The following is a 17139-nucleotide window of genomic DNA, read 5'->3' as shown; positions in this document are numbered from 1 at the left end:
TTACCATGTCACTGAACAAGAGAAGCTGCTTATCAACCCAAATCTGGGAGACAGCGGGACAGAGTGAAAAGTCACTTTTGTGTCTCATTTGCATGCTATCACTAATTGCTTAAGTAAAGGTGTTTAAAAACAAAACAAAAAAACCTTGTGATTTTTAGGGCCCAGTTTGAGTAATTCTCTGGGGGGAAAGGACCACACCAAAAAATGAAAGACATCTATATAGAAAGTGTTTATTACAGGCAATATTGGTCCATACACTACACAATACCAACAGTACAAGTGTAATCTCTCAAAATCATCATTTAAACAGCAAAAGACCAAGAAATAAAATTTGAGTCAACTGATTATTTTTCAAAATAGTCTCAATGCACATTATCCTTAGTTCCCTTATTATAGTGAAACATACAAATACAGAAAAATACCCCATTTAACATGTACTAGTGTTAAATGGTTATTTGGCTTAAAATCTGAGTTAAGAAAATCCTTTTTAGCAACCTACATACAGATAAGTAGCAAACTTTATTATATTAAACAATTTTGTTCCATTTAAAATGTGAAGAATTTCATCCATCATGTCTTCTGACCCCTAGCGCAAGTGTCTACTCTCTCCCCATGATGGTTCTTATCTGAAGGACCAACTCAAGGAGTCGTCTTAGACATAACCTTATCCTCTTCCCCAACACACTTCATCCAAAAGTCTGTTCAACAGATGGCAACCGGGTAGCGGTCACTTCGCCATCTGATGCCAGTGGTGCCACGAGAGCATATGGCCAGACCTGTTCAACAGCCCGTTTTCCTACCTACTGTGGGTTGCTGCTCAGGAGGTACGATAGACGCCAATACAAGCAGAAAGTCTGCGGCTCCTCTGCTATGTGCCTTGGAACACTTTCAATTTTTCTGGTCAATGCTTTGATTAGGTAACGTACATAAAAGCCAGCATATTAGTTTAAATCTTTAAACAAAAAACTATATTTTCCAAAGTCATTATCATTTGGGGCGATTAAGTGATCTTTTCTTGCTTTGTTGAGTTTCATCTTTAGGGCATCCCTTCTTTCTTCCCACTCATGCAGTTCGGCGTTCCCGTGTGCGAACTTACAGCTGTTCCCTTCCGTGCAGGTGCCGTTCACATACCTGTGGGGCAAGTCAGCTTGGTGAGCGTCCGTGAGTTATTTATACAAACCCAAAAAGTGCACGCTTCACTGGCTTGGTGATTGGCATAAAACTTATTGTTCAAAATCTTAAGCCTAGGAAAATGAATACTACATAGCCTTGACATCTGCAGTGGGAACTAAATCAGCACTCTTACATAGATGTTATGAAAAATACTGGTTGATTGCGGGGGGTGGCAGGCGGAAGACCACAGTCCTTCCTGATGGAGGGGAAAAAAATCAGAAGTCGCGCTCTGTAAAAGATGTCTTGGGTAGTATTGGGTATCCCTTGGATCTAAATCGGGAAATTACATATAGACTGTGATCTTAACAAAATGAGGAGCAATTCAAAATGCTGGTTTTTTGCTAAAACATTTTCTAAGGCAACTAAACAAAGGAGCGATAGTAACATTCTCCTTTGGCCTGACCCTGTTCCGTATCCGCACTGGAATAGCCCATATTCAGAGGGCAGTTTCAGAACGGCAGGGTGCGCTGTAGTTAGCCATTCACCCTTGACAGCTCAGAGACAGTTTGGGCAAATTGGAACAAACATTCCTATCTCCTCGGTGATCTTAAGACATCTCACACCTAGACGGGCAGACTAGTCAATCTTTGAAGAAACATCCAAGGAACAACTAACACTTGGAGCCCAAGTCCCGGCATCCACTCCCAGACCTCATCACCCACCCACCTAACCTCTGCCCTCGACAGAATGACTGTGAGTCACGTGACTGTAGCCATGCTCATGCGGGAGTTCACGAAAGCTACGTACCTATCACAAATACTAAAATACCCTGTTGGAAAGCGGTGCTGCCAGCAGTACTGGTCGTCCTCGGTATGAAAAACCTTCTCCTTGTGCTTCTCTGAAGAAATGTGGCCTTGCCACTGCTTCTCACTGTTACAGTTCTTGCCACACATCCAGCAGTGGAAGTCCGCCTAGAACGCACCAAAGACACGCGTCCCATCAGTGGGGGACATCTGCGTCCCCTGACGGGCCAAACCCGGTTCAGGGAGGGCAGCAGAGCTAGAAACCACTTGACCTCAGACCCAGACTCTATTCTCGGGGAGCCTGTCTGGTGGGGGGAGCCAGGTAAGAAGGTAAAGCTCAAAGTCAAAGTCAGAAACAGGACCAAGAAAAGGATCCCAGCCCCGGGAGGGGAGCCAGAGCACAGGCAGCAGAGGGCAGTGGTAATGGATTTGGCCAGGGTCCAGCAAGTCTCTGGCAGGGAGGTGACAGGGGCTGGTGCACAGACGAGCATGTCTGTAGGGAGGAGAAGGGGCCAGGATCACACAAGGACCCTGGGAAGGATGAACGCTGTGAGGACCCGCAGAAGGGACAGGAAAGCCCAGAGCTCTCCAGCTGCAGAGGACAAGCAGCCGTGCCTTTCAGGGCACATGAGCTGAGCTCCTGCTATAGGTCCAGGACTCACACCAGGGACCAGAGAAGTCCAGATGTTGCGAAGACACTGTCCCCAGGGCACAGACCTACAAAGAAGGAACTGCTTTCTGGTCAGTGGAAGGACCACCACAGACGCAAGCTACAGGCGTCTGGGCAGGGTTCCCCAAATGCCCTGGGTAAGAATCGTTTGCACATGAGTAAGAACAGATTCCTGGAAACTTGCCATGAGACTGTGACTTGCTACATCTAGGGGACAGAAGAAAATCTACCTGATTAAACAGCCCAGGTAAATCCCACAATCCAGCAGGACCCTGCTTTGGGAACACAGGAACACGTGAGAGGTGGCAAGGGAACCAGGGCTGTGCCTTGGCAGAGGAGATCAAAGGGCACATTCCTGGGACACACGTGGGGGCAAGGCCAGGCCAGAGACATGACCCAGATCCAGCGGAATCAATTACGGGGAGGTACCAAAAAACAAAAGAGGGGGCACCTGGGTGGCTCAGTGGGTTAAGCCTCTGCCTTCGGCTCAGGTCATGATCTCAGGGTTCTGAGATCGAGTTCCGTATCGGGCTCTCTGCTCGGCAGGGAGCCTGCTTCCTCCTCTCTCTCTCTCTGCTTGCCTCTCTGCCTACTTGTGATTTCTGTCAAATAAAATCTTTAAAAAAAAAAAAAAAAAGAAACAAGGAGCAGGGTAACACATGCGCCTATGTCCTCTTTAAAAACACAAGCCAGGGAGCCTGGGTGGCTCAGTGGGTTAAGCCTCTGCCTTTGGCTCAGGTCATGATCTCAGGGTTCTGGGATCAAGTACCACGTCGGGCTCTCTGCTCAGCAGGGAGCCCGCTTCCCCTCTCTCTCTGCCTGTCTCTCTGCCTACTTTGATATCTCTCTCTCTCTCTCTGTCAAATAAATAAATAAATAAATAAATAAAATCTTTTTTAAAAATTACAAATAAAAATAAAAAAATAAAAACACACGCCAGCCAGAACCATAGCTCAGGAAGAAATGTGCCAAAGATAGGTAAACGTCGCCTGGAAAATTCACGATAGATCTTGTCCCTCAGGGATGGGGGACAAAGGGGGTTTCAGCCCTATCTGTAAACATTTATTTCAAAAGAGCAAACACAATGAACTGTTAACATGGTGGGCTCAAGATATTCATTATATTATCCTGTTTACTCTTGTAAAAATTTTTAAAAGAAAACCCAAACGGTAAAAAACCACAGGTGACTTAGTATCTTCACAGGACCCTGAGGCAGAGGTCAGACACCAGCCTGTAAGGAGGGAATGGGGGGTGGCTAGCACCCACATTTCCAGAGCACCTTCTGAGACCCAGCACTGGCCCAAGTGTCCGGGACCCATCACAACCCCTTCATTTACCCATCACAACCCCCCTCAGGGACGCTCAATGACCTGCCCAGGGCCACGGGCTGGTAAGGAGAGGCCCCAGCATTTAGGTTCCAAATTCTCTGGCTTCAAAGTCAGCAAAAGGATCGAGGGAAGGATTTGCTAGCACCGGGGGACTTAAGCTAACAGCCCAGGGCCACCAGAGAGAGGTGGAGAGACAGGAGGAGGGCAGGCAGGCAGGCAGGCAGGGAGCCACGCTGGGAGGAAAGGGACAGAAAGGAAAGAAAGGCTCCATCAGTGGAGGAAGAAAGGGGAGGAAGCGGGGGTGGGGCGGCCCCCGGGACTCACGGTAACTTCAGCGTAATCTGTTGGCATGTGAATTTGTTTTCCATTTTCCTTGTTGGATTGACTGGCTACGTCATCACTTTTTTCATTTTTTTGACTCTTTAGCCAGAGTTCATAAAACTGCTCCATATCTTGTACTAAAGAAAAACGAATCACTTTCAGCGGCGGAGATTAAACTACACGACTGACACACACAAGATCACGCACAACTTTTCTATCAGTCGGCAGATATTTTTTGAGAGGAAAGCGAGAGGGCAGAACGGAGACGGACTGCATTAGGTGAGGAGAGGGGCCGTGTCCCAGCAGGAGGTGAACTCTCATGGCCCTGAACCTATTAACTCCCCGCACTGGCAAGACCCTTTGGGGGTATTGAAAAGTCAGAAACCACTAAAAGGGTATTGCTCTAAAAAGAAAAAAAGAAAAAAAGAAAAAAAAAAAAGCACCTCCCACTGCTTCATGCTGCCCCCAGGAAGACCCTCACATCACCCCCACAACCACACTGTCTACTTAACACAGCTCAGGGTCCTGCGGCAGATACGCTCCTGTCTACTGAAAAAGTCGAGAAACTCACTACCCCTGCGACCGAGATTCTGACCCTGACGGGAACCCATCAGTCAAGCCCCCGTCCCCGAGGACCCACAGGCTAGGGTGCAATTTACAACAGCACAGCTGGGAACCGGTCCGGGGCAGTGGCTACAAGCTGCTTCCTACAGTAAGACCAGGTATGTTCAGCATGACCGTCAAGTGCGAAGAAACCAGGTTTCTGAACCCCACCCCTGCTGACAATCTGGGCAAGCTAATTCTCTGCTGTGGGGCGCTACCCCATGCATTGGGGATGTTTAACAGCATTCCTGGACTCTCCACACTGGATGCCAGGAGGATACCCTGCCCAGCTCATGAGAACAAAAACGTCTCCGAACGCTGCCCAGTGTCCCCAAGGGAGGCAGATGTGTGTTGGCAAAATTCATCGCCGTTTGAGAACCACTGTGCTAAAAAAAATCTGGTAGTGAGGTTAAGGTCAAAAACCAGCTTTGTTGCCTACCCAAGTGTTTCTAACAACATGTCATCAGACTAAGAAGAGAGATCACCTAGAAATCCTTCTCCATTCAGACCAGTGGGAGCAGGAACCATTGCTACAGCCCTGCTCTGCAAGGACATCTTCAGGAAGGCCCACCAGTACGCCCCTCCTCCAAGCAAGACAGCGAGGAGTCCCGTCCACACACGTCACCGACCGTGGACACTGGTCAGACCCGGCAGGTGACATGCTTCAGTCGGACTTGTTCTCGTAATTCAGAGACCACAGATCTTCAACAGCTGGTAAATTCCCATCACTGTACTAGAGATTCAACAACTACGGTCCCTGTCCTTGTAGGAAAACCTCTCTGGTCAAAAGTGAAAGGTTGGGGCACCTGGGTGGCTCAGTGGGTTAAAGCCTCTGCTTTCGGCTCAGGTCGTGGTCCCAGGGTGCTGGGATCGAGCTCCGCATCTGGCTCTCTGCTCCGCAGGGAGCCTGCTTCCTCCTCTCTCTCTCTCTGCCTACCTGTACTCTCCCTCTGTCCAATAAATAAATAAAATCTTAAAAAAAAAAAAAAAAAAAGTGAAAGGCTGTCTCAGGCTCCTCTCCAAGACTCCCATGGTAAACTTGCTATTTGAGCAAGACGTACATTCTCTCCTCGGGCCTCTACATCTGCGGCTGTCCTACCAGTAAGACCTCCTTGAGGAACTTCAAGTCCGACCTGATTTTTCGGGGGAGCCTACTCACAACAGGAGAAGGACTTAACTTCCCGGGCCACCTTTCGGGAAGGTGTCTGTGTCATACACATACACCTACGGATTTGTATCCAGCTCTGACCTACGCAAACACGGATCAGGTGTCGGACTCTCCCCTACTGATAGAATGGCACAACTGTTTCCAAGGCAAACTGCTTTCTGGGTTCGAGGGGAGCCGGCACACTTACATACAGAGAGAAAGGCAACTTTGCAGCAAGCTTGACTGCACAGACATCAAGCCACAGTTAAGATGGCAACTTACTCCCATTCTCCTTCATGTAAGTCCACACTTCCCGCTCCTCAGGACTATGAGCAAAGGAACAGTTCCCGACATACTGACATTTTTTCCCGGAAGCAATATGATTGCACAGCTGTATAAAAAGAAATACATGAATAGGCTTTAAGACAAGGGTACAGTTAGTAAAACTGCCTACTTTTTACACTTACGCGAAATGAGCGTCATTATCTGTGCTAACACTGAGTGACACAATTATTACACAGGATGACTTTGAATGAATTCAAACTGGCTCTAAGCCCCACAGACATGAGATGATATTAAGCTTTCTCTCTCAAAAGCCTTCAAAGTAAAATCTCCAAAAGGAAAAAAAAAAAAAAAAAAAAAAAGGATGGAACTAGGACGTGGAATGTTTTCCGACAAGAAAAGGTCTACAAACGCCCTTATTCGGAGTATCTGCTTTTAGCCAGCAGGGCACTGGATCTCCACAGAGCAGATCTCTGGCCCCCTCTCAGTCTGACAGCTCCTGCTCTCCCTGCCTAATGCCCACGAGACCTCCCTGTCACCTCCTGGGAGGTAGTGAGGAAACTGCAGACTGCTCTAAGGGTCCTAAATGGTGTCAGGAAAAATCTCAGAATTCAGCTTCCTCACATAACTCATACCGGCCGCGAACCGCAGCCGTCGTGCATTCGCTATGCATGGTCTGGAGACAAGGATGACACGAGCCAGGCCATCTCGTTACACAGCGTTCAAATAGCATCTCTCCTGCTTATTTGCCTTGTGTTTTTACTAAGCAAATGCGGTGACACAGGAGGAAAATAGGGTGGTTGCCATCAGCCAAATGTGGACAGCCCTGAGAACCACAACGAGCAGGAATGAAGGAAACCTCCGTTACCAAGCTCATTCTCAAAGAGCAATATGCTTGTCTTTATAGAGCATTCTAGTACTACTAACCGTTAGCTCACTTTGTGTTTCAACAGAGGCTGGCCCTATGTATCAGTTTATGTAATGTCAGAGGCTTAGCGTCAGTTTCTGCTGTAAATCTAAAAGCAATCGGGCCACCCTGAATACTGCAGGTTTCCTCCCTTGGCCCAATGTCAATGCCACCCTCCTCACCACTTCCAATCCTCTGCAAAAAGTGAAACCCCATTAAGTTCTTAGGCAGGTATTACTAGGGAAACATTTACCACAGTCTCTCAAAGTTCAATGATAAGGAGCAGGGAGAAGAGAAGATAAAGGAAAAGGCCGGCTACTACGCTGGGATTTTACATAACACCAGCGCACATAATCTTCCCTAGGACATAATCATTCCCATTTACAGGTGAGCAAACTGAGGCTGAGTAACGTGACCAGGGCCCTTCTGGCAGATTCTGAAGCCCGGTCCCCTTCCATCCACCTCACCATACTGTCTACACACACACACACACACACACACACACACACACACAGTATTATTTCTTCTTTTAGAAAAAGGATCCCTTAGCAATACCTAGTATGGTAGAAAAAAAGAGGATATAAGCTAGTGGCACAGTGCACGGCAATGCAACACGCCTGAGATTAAAGAATAATCAGTCGTCCCAGCAGCTGAACTAGAATCGCCCTCAGCTGCCTTTATTTTAATAAAGAATGAGAATGGGATGCCTGGGTGGCTCAGTGGTTAAGCCTCTGCCTTCGGCTCAGATCATGGTTTCAGGGTCCTGGGATTGAGCCCCGAATCGGGCTCTCTGCTCAGCGGGGAGCCTGCTTCCTCCTCTCTCTCTGCCTGCCTCTCTGCCTGCTTGTGATCTCTGTGAAATAAATAAATAAAATTTAAAAAAAAAAGAATGAGGAGTATACCCATCCTCTCCTCTTTTCAAGCCTAAGATATCCGTGGCTCCAACAAACCTTCTTCCCCGTCTACAAGGCCCACCAATTAAACCACTCCGATCCCCAGTGTAAAACCACCGTGGATGAAACATGCACACTGCCTCCTTCAGAGCCTGACCTTGTAACCTGGGTACGTTCACAAAATGCAAGGTACCCTGGGTGACGGGGTATTAACCTGCCTCTTCCTCAGCTCTCTCGGGCAAGTCAGAGGGGGCATCGTTTCCAAGGGGACTCTGCAAGCCACCTGCACGGCTTCTCTGGGCAAACGGTTCTCTCCTCCTGTCTGCCATCGGGGCAAAAAAGTTTACTGCCTGTCCATGCTCCAAGTGTCTCTCTTAGCTCACACAATGACTTCCCTCCAGACCCTCTCTCGTGCAGAGTCAAGTCCAGGGCCGGCTCAGAGGGTCTGCTCAGACCTTCAAGACCACAGAAGGCATCAGAGGGTATGGAGCAGAAACATGCCACCTCGTGAACGAAAAAGTACCCTAACTTTAAGCAGGTCTGGTACTTCCTTTCCAAAGGTTTCTGAAGAATGATGTGCCTCAAACAGTGACCATTTTTCCTTTGGGTGACTTTTAGAAAATCCTAACAAGCGGAGTCTCTTTCAGCTAGTATCCACTGCTTGAGTCAAAGAAACTTCTCGATAGCATTTGTAGTAACAGAAGGCCTCGAGTTGGATGACAAAGTCTAGGAATGAAGTTTAAATGAAATCCCTCCCACTCCCTCCCAAAGTAATTCATCTGAAAAATAAGGTCGGTCATGCCCGTGACTACTTCTGGAGTTCACTGACTAGTTCCTTTGTCCCGAGCAACTCATACGATCCCAGTCAATCTGAAAATTGTCACAGAACCACACACACAAAAGGGGAAGGAAAACAAGAGGACCATTTGAAAATTTTGGTATTACGACGAGCACTGAAAGGGCTCCAAGTTTCAATCTGAATCACTACTACTTTCTAATGATTTGAAATGCCTAATAAAAAAAAAAGTGGCTTAAAAATTACGTATGTACATCAAACTGTAAAGGCATTTGTTTCTTTGTGGGGAGAGGACGGATGTTCATCCACTTCTTACGTCCGATGGACATCACTCTCATCGCGCGCCGGTCCCTGGTCCACCTAAGAAACACGGAGTTCAGAAAACACAAAGACACACCGGCACAAGGCATAATATAAAGGGACAGGTACAATGTTCGTACCTGAAGGACCAGAGATTTTTTTGTTTTTTTTCTCAACCCTTCTAAAAGAAATGCCTTCCGACTCTGTCGTTTCATTGCCTGTCCGTATTTGTTACCAGACATTCCCTAGGAATCCTGAACAAAGAACTGATCCAATTCAGAAAAGACACTACCAAATTTTGTTGAATTCTTCTCTACGAAATGGTAAAAATCCCTTTCGCTTTGCAATTACTCCTACGTGATCCACTTTTGCTCTGTTCTCTTCAAAGTCAATCGTTTTTTCGTCTACGTTTGGTTTTATACCCATGTAACAGAGAATTATGAAACTGGCATTGTTTACACACACTCTCACACACACACAGACACACACACACACTACTTACGAGTGCCTTGCTTTTGCACTACAATATTTTCTGTTTTTGTCTGGTTCAATGACTTGGCCATTTCTCAGACACTGAGCACATACAAATTTTATCTTCATGTTAAGAGATCCTGGCATTATCTGATTGCCAAGCACCTGAAACAATTAAAACCCAAATTTTACTTTTAAGAGAATGCCAGTTTTCGGAGAACAAAATACCGAATTGCCCTGCATGTCTTTTCTTGTGACAACACACGATTTCTGGTACTCTCTGGTATGATGAGTTGGCTGTTAACGTACACAACCAGAGACACTGAGTACATACCTAAATCTCCAACTCTCCCCCCAACGCAAGAGAATGGTAAGAGATTACAGATGCCAAAACTCACTGTAGGAAAGTCAGCTCTGGAGGGTGATAATTCGGATTTTATTGTGGGGGAGGGAGGGGGACCTGGGGAGGCAGTGGCTACAGCAGTGTTGCCGGATGGGAAACAGCCACAGACACGGTCCATGTCCCTCACTCCCAGGTTCCCCAAAGCCCAAGGACAAACTGTTTTGCCAATTAAACTGAATAAGAGAATTGACTCCTATAGGCTTGGCAGGTATTACAGGAACTTGCTTTTTTTAAATGATGATCAACTAAAATTTGGGATTTTTTTCACATTAAGAGTAAGTCAGTAAGGGCACCTGGGTGGCTCAGTGGGTTAAAGCCTCTGCCTTCGGCTCAGGTCATGATCTCAGGGTCCTGGGATTGAGCCCCGCATCGGGCTCTCTGCTTGTTGGGGAGCCTGCTTCCCCCTTCTCTTTGCCTGCCTCTCTGCCTGCTTGTGATCTCTCTCTGTCAAATAAATAAATAAATAAATAAAAGAAAATACCTGAGCTCCAGGTACATTCGCTTCCAAATTCTGCCAATACCGTTTAGATTCTTGGGCAATAGCATCGTGTGAGATACCTGGAAATGTACAAGCCTTCCTTTAGGTTCCCCCTCTGCACATGGACAGCCCACCAGTCCGACCACAGACTCGATTCCCTCCTTGTCCCCCACTAGCACAAGCCCCCACCAGCGACGAATGCATGTCACGCCGCTGTTTTCCACCACGGAGTATTTACAAACGCAGCTCCTGATGCCATCGGAGGAATCGCTGTTCCTCACAAAAGCAGGCTACGTGAGTGAACTGATCCCAGCAAGTCACCACAGGGGGCTGCACTCAAAATAAGCCACTCCAGAAATGAACGGTGACAGTTTACAGCTAAGGATAAAATCAGCAGTGATGTCACCACATCACGATAACAGAGGAAAGTCCGCGATGGGGCTCTGCCAAAGCCTGTGTGCTTTTGAAGAGACCTTTGGGTTTCATTTAAGTTTTTTGGGTTTTTTTCCAATTCCAGATTTGTTTACAGGCTTCCGTGATTTCCTGGCACACCATCCAGCGTGTGCCTCATTCCATCCCCCCGAGCTCACCAAAAGCACGCGCCGTCATCCCCGTCCGCTTTCCCTCCATCCCCCCGCCCGCCCCCTGGGGACCAGGGTGGTCTCTGGAGTGAGGAGTCTGTTTCTCGGTTTGTGAGACGACATCTCTCCACGCACAAACCTACCTGTTTCGTTCTGTAATATCCAAACTTTCAGCTCTACAAGACTATGTGCATAAAAGCACTCATCTTCCCTTAAACAGCCGTATCGAACCTCATGTCGACATAAATCAAGCTGACACTGGCCGTGAAAAGAGCGTATTTTGGAGTATTTTACCGTTGTCTCTCGTAAAATGTGGACAAGGCACCTGAGATACAAACGGAGTGATATTTTATTGTTCTGCCACGGTTTCTCCAAAAGAAAACAAACAAAAAATATATATATGTACATCAGGTCAAGTTCTAGACTGAAAATACATCTTAAATCTTTCTCGAAAAAAATAAATCACTTTACACAACTCTTGGATTAATGGACGGGGGCCGATAACTAGACATTAAGCCATAAGATATTAAATCCTTGTCATAAGGGGCTACAAATCAATAATGCTTTTCTGTATTAAACATCAATTTAATAATCCCTTTAAAAATTCCCAGCAAATATACTAAGAGACATCTTTAAACAGTCATCGTCTTTCAAAACAGCAACAACAAAAACACAGGCCTAAAATGCCTATGGAGATACTACTCTGGTTGTATTTGGATCTAAAAACAGAATCTATCGCGTCACTATAAAAATTAGAAACTACCAACATACTTATTGTCTTCAAACTCATGCTTTGTAACCGGGTGAGAACAAGAAGTAGAATTATCTTTATTTCTTTTACTTATCATTCTAGGCTTATGATCAAAACATTTCTGGAACAGACAGAGAAGAAGAGTTACCACAACAGCGTAATGCAAAACAGAACTTTTGTACCATACTTTTGCACATAGTTATACATTACACACTTCTACTGATAGATATTAAAAATGAGGGTTTTTTGTATCCTTTTGTATCCTAGTTGTAACGGCCGGAGGCTGAGTGAATGGTCCCCATATGGCCAGACCAACGCTCGGCATTTTCTACTTCTGGGCTCGCGAGTCAGAAACTCTCACCAATTCTACAGTAGAAAATAAGGTTTGGAGACAGTACCTCACAAAGGAATATAAATTCCCCAAGATGCTCTTGGAGAAGTTTGAATACGGTGAGGTTGATCGTCCCATTGCCACCAAAGAAAGCCTCCCTGCTGAACGCCCCTTTCCGCTCCAGCGTCCAGATGTCGATCTCTTCTTGGCAGTAGGCGAACGTGCAGTGGCCAGAGTACCTACACTCCTCCTCAGCGGCCACGTCTAGAAAGACAGACAACTGAATGACGGAGAAAACGGGGCCACTGGTTTTTCAAAACCAGTGACTATCAGACACGTTTAGGGCACCCTGTGAGTTTCTTAGAACAACTCGCGGACAGCCTTTAAGCAAGGACACGCATCTCACTGTTGGGCGGGGAAGGTTTTAACCCTAAAACAACAGCCCATGAGCCTGAATTACTGTTTAATCTGTGATGGGGGAAAAGGCTCTGATGCCCGCATGTGTTCTGCCAAAGTTTAAAAAATCACTTCAGGACATTCGAAGCCCATTCAGAGGAAGTGATCTGACAAAAATGAATCCACGAACTTCTCTCAAAAGCATCCTAGAAGGGCGCCTGGGTGGCTCAGTGGGTTAAGCCGCTGCCTTCGGCTCAGGTCATGATCTCAGGGTCCTGGGATCGAGTCCCGCATCGGTCTCTCTGCTCGGCAGGGAGCCTGCTTCCCCTTCCTCTCTCTCTGCCTGCCTCTCTGCCTACTTGTGATATCTCTCTGTCAAATAAAATAAATAAAATCTTAAAAAAAAAAAAAGCATCCTAGAAGAGTAACCTTCTCAAAGCCTTAGTTCAGCGTTCTGATTCTGTTTACATTAAGTCAGGGAACTTCAAGTGCAAGATGGCTTTCTGTGGGGAATATGGTCAGAGCCTGTGTCCATCAACATCGAGAAAATGCAGCGCCTGATGGCTTAGCAGTTTAAGCAGCTGACTACTGATTTTGGCTTGGGTCATGATCTCAGGGTCACGGGATCGAGTCCTGTACTGGGTTTTATACTCAGAGAGAGTCTACATAAGATTCCCTCTCTGTCTCTCTCTCTCTCTCTCCCCCAACCCGCCCCACCCCCCACTCACACCTGCTTACTCTCTCTCTACAATAAAATATTAAAAAAAGAAGTTAAAAACCAACGTAAAAAGAATAGAAAAGAATACAAATGTCTCAACCCAAGGCACTTGCTGTTAACTCAACCTACACACTTCTGGTAACAGGAATATGGGAACCATTAGAATAAATGTAGCAAATAATTGATCACTTATGTCATGCATGCCAATTAAGTAATTATAGTACATTACCTTTACATATATAATATGGGCCTTCATAATTTGTTTTTGTTGGTCTTGGACGTATTTTTTTCCATGATTTATCTTCAACATTCTTTATTCTACCAATTAAAATATCTTTCTTACATTTATGATCCACATTAGCATGGTAAGTGAAATCCATTAACTTCGGGCCTGGAAAAGTCGTGAAGAAGGATTGCTCAAAGGCACAAAAAGTAACGTTTCATTTCACAGGCACATTTACAAGCAGATGTGAACAGATGGATACTGATTCTTACATTCCCACAAAAATCCCATTTTTATAATTCCCAAATGTAAATAAGCTACTGAAGTAATTTGTGCCTCTTAACTGCTGTCAGAGAATACAAAGTTTTATTCGACACCAGTGGCCCCAAAAGAGACCGTTATTTAACTATGAGGGCAGGAATTCTGATGGCTTCTTATGCTAAAGTTAAATACACAACTAAGAAAGGAAATGAATTTGGGTCCAGTTTAGGATAAACTGTGTTTCTAGCACCTGACTTACGGGTAAAGATATGAAAGAAATCAACGAAAAGACTTTAATTTTATAAACATTACATCAAAAACTGGTGTTAGAATGCTTTTACTCTAGTTCTTGCTTTATTTGAAAAGGATCCCATTCTTGGGGTGCCTGGGTGGCTCAGTTAGGTTAACTGTCTGCCTTCAGCTCAGGTTGTGATCTCAGGGTTCTGGGATGGAGCCCCCCATCACTGTGCTCCCTGCTCAGCAGGAAACCTGTTTCTCCCTCTGCCTCTCCCCAGCCCCATTCTTGCTGTCTCTCAAATCAATCTTTAAAAAAAGAAAAAAGAAAATGATCACACTCTTAAACACGTACGGGGAACATAAAGAATCTCGAAAAATTTCGAGATTTTCAAAATCAGGTAGATATTGCATTCCATATAATTCTATAAATGAAATCATATCAAATAAGAGCAGACTTATCCTATTCGACTCCAATGGGCCCAAATCAGTAACTGCTGCTTGCTAAGAAAAAACTCAAATAGGGACAGGGGCGCCTGGGTGGCTCAGTCTTTAAGTGTCTGCCTTCGGCTCAGGTCATGACCGTGGGGTCCTGGGATGGAGCCCCACATCTGGCTCCCTGCTCCGCGGGAAGCCTACTTTTCCCTCTCCCACTCCCCCTGCTTATGTTCCCTCTCTCCCTGTCTCTCTCTGTCAAATAAATAAATAAAATCTTAAAAAAAAAAACACAAAAACCTCAAATAGAGATGAAAAAAATCACAGTAGCTGGTGTTTTCCATGCGTATTTACTAATTCCTAAGAACTCTCAGACTATGTACTAACTTATGAATACCATCAGCGCCTTTGTTTGGTCCTGACCTGATTTAACAAAACAGATCTGACACGCTTGTCTCAGTTCATGGGTTCCTTCAAGGGGATGTCGGGGGGTCACTGATGAAGGTGGTTTAGTAACTGCACTTCCAAAAAAGTTTCCAAAGTCATTTCTGGGGTGACTTGAAATTCCCAGGAAACTCTCAGAAGCAAACAAGTTGCCTGGTCCATTCATCTGCAAGAAGAACAACAAAAAAAAAAAAACAAAAAACGGGAAAAAAAAAAACAGCCAACAAATATTGCACTATCACTAAAGAAGGAAACAAATTTGTAGAAAAAAAAAATTCTTCCTCCGCTGAAATCAGTGCTAGTGTGTCCTTGCTGCGCTTCTATATAAGAAAACGGTTTCTTCGGCTTCCTCTCCTTGGGTCTCTAGGCCCCTCCCCCACTGCCTTTGATCCTCCTCGCGAGTTGTTGAAAGTAACAGGTAACCGTTCTGCTTCAACAGCACGACAGCGTGCGATTTTCATCCGCCCTGATCTCAGCTCCCCTGTTTTTGATTCTGCTGCGCTACAGCCTCTTACAGGGTCTGCGACAGACCCAGCTTAAACACAGAGCATTTACGACTGGATGTCCCAGGAGAGTCTTATTTTAGCATTATTTCCCCCAGCACGTCCATTCAAGTAAGTCAGTTACTTAAGCAAAAGGCCTATGTTCAAGTTTAAGCAACGACGTATTTACAAAAGAGGAAGTGACACTTACAAGTAAAAGGGAGGAATTACTGCCGCTAAGCGCTGTTCCCTCTCTAGAAGTTGAGGTGGACAGATCTAAAATAATAAAAACACTTCAACAGACCTTCTCATTCTAATCATGTGATAAGAACATCAGGGCTCAGGGGCTGACTACCACTTCCCCGACTTCCCCACGTTACTTCCCCATCCCCGTTCCAAACTTTTCTGCTCGCTCTCGACACCCAGACTGGGCAGGGGACCTCCCTCTGGAAACCAAGGGCACACACAACCGGTAGACAAACTTAAATAAAGAGCTGTTTTCGAAGCCATAAGCTAAAGCAGGGCCTACAGAGCAGGACCAGTTAAAAAGACTATGAAAATCATTCATACTCCAAAAGGGAAAAGAGCCTCTCCTTTTCAAAGTACAAAGCCAGAACTCTTCACATTAAGGAAATTAGTAAGGACGCGATGACTTTCTTTGTCTCAGTCTACCACTCAATTATTCGCTCTCTGCCCTTCTGTTTCACACAAATTTAAGTTTTTCAGGTATCAATCTCTTGAAATTAATCATTATGATTTTTCTCTAACCACGTAACAGCGCCTTGGAAAAAATATGAAAGATTGTTATCATTACTGTTTAAAGTATATATCAAACCCGGAATTACAGAAACGGGAGTCAGACTAAACACTCAGCAACCCCTTGTAAAAACTAAGATACCAGGCAGTCCGTTGACCTCTAAGAATGGAGTCTGAAACAGGAAACTCGAATTCTAGAAGTCTAATTCTGAAAAGTCTTCACTGGAAATTACTCTTAACTATGTGCCTCGTTCAGAATTTAAAAGGGATAGCCTGTCTTTAAGGCTCTCTCAGATGGAGTACTCCTTCCTTGCCGGAAACAGTAAAAGTCATTCTGTGCCCTGCCCCCCCCAAACAATAGACACCCCGCTTAACACGCTGTCTTGTTTAAGAAAGCAAACAAAAACGAGTGCCACGTACAACCCTATGTATTCCTATGCTTCTCCAGCTCCTGAATGGCACACGATTCAGGCCAGGCCAGTTAAAACTGAAAACTGAGTATTCAGCCACCCTGAAAATAATCCAAGTACCAACTACCTAGAGTTAAATCACTGCCAAAAACAGGCTGTCTTTTTTTAAAAAAATTAACTGCGATTATTTACATGAATGGCTCGATTCTTACCTCGCTTGGCATCACTCATTGAAAATGAATTTAAAGAAGAGCAGAAATCTTCCAAGGATGAAGTCAAAGGTGGGTACAGCTCTGAGAAGGAGGGCGGAGGAGCATACCTCGCACCGATGGGCAAGGTGCCCAAGAGAGATGCCGAGAAGGGTATGCTGGGGGGGACACTGGCTGCTTGGAGGGCTCCTCTGACTAATGCTGATGGCTAGAGAAGAAAAAAAGAGTCTGTTAAAATCCAGGAAACTCAGTTACAAGTAGGCTCAACTGCTCTGAACATCAGCACACAGACACAAAGTCTTACACTGGGCAATTATGTAACAAAGTTGAAATCAAAATCAAGATTCCATAGAAGAATCTAGGATATAGAGCTTAGTTCTTTGAAAGACCACT

The 17139-nt window shown here is 45.4% G+C and overlaps 1 protein-coding gene across 3 annotated transcripts in view; it reads right to left on the bottom strand.

The window, feature by feature from the left end:
• Positions 1-205: 205 nt before the first annotated feature.
• ZC3H7A (zinc finger CCCH-type containing 7A) overlaps positions 206-17139 on the bottom strand; it is a 37448-nt gene continuing 20514 nt past the window's right edge. For all 3 annotated transcript variants that reach the window (XM_032327680.1, XM_032327681.1, XM_032327682.1), the window contains 14 exons: positions 16750-16954; positions 15583-15647; positions 14869-15055; positions 13522-13683; positions 12246-12442; positions 11868-11968; positions 11240-11421; positions 10519-10595; positions 9666-9799; positions 9118-9223; positions 6268-6376; positions 4239-4372; positions 1921-2084; positions 206-1131 (listed from right to left, as the gene is read on the bottom strand). In XM_032327680.1, coding sequence (XP_032183571.1) covers positions 942-1131; positions 1921-2084; positions 4239-4372; positions 6268-6376; positions 9118-9223; positions 9666-9799; positions 10519-10595; positions 11240-11421; positions 11868-11968; positions 12246-12442; positions 13522-13683; positions 14869-15055; positions 15583-15647; positions 16750-16954 — 2013 coding nt within the window. In that variant the 3' untranslated portion in view covers positions 206-941. The remainder of the gene's footprint in view (positions 1132-1920; positions 2085-4238; positions 4373-6267; positions 6377-9117; positions 9224-9665; positions 9800-10518; positions 10596-11239; positions 11422-11867; positions 11969-12245; positions 12443-13521; positions 13684-14868; positions 15056-15582; positions 15648-16749; positions 16955-17139) is intronic.

This window comes from Mustela erminea, chromosome 20, assembly GCF_009829155.1.
Source record: "Mustela erminea isolate mMusErm1 chromosome 20, mMusErm1.Pri, whole genome shotgun sequence".
NCBI lineage: Eukaryota > Metazoa > Chordata > Mammalia > Carnivora > Mustelidae > Mustela > Mustela erminea.
The sequence above is the reverse complement of the archived record's forward strand: the minus strand, read 5'-3'. Positions and strand labels throughout refer to the sequence as shown.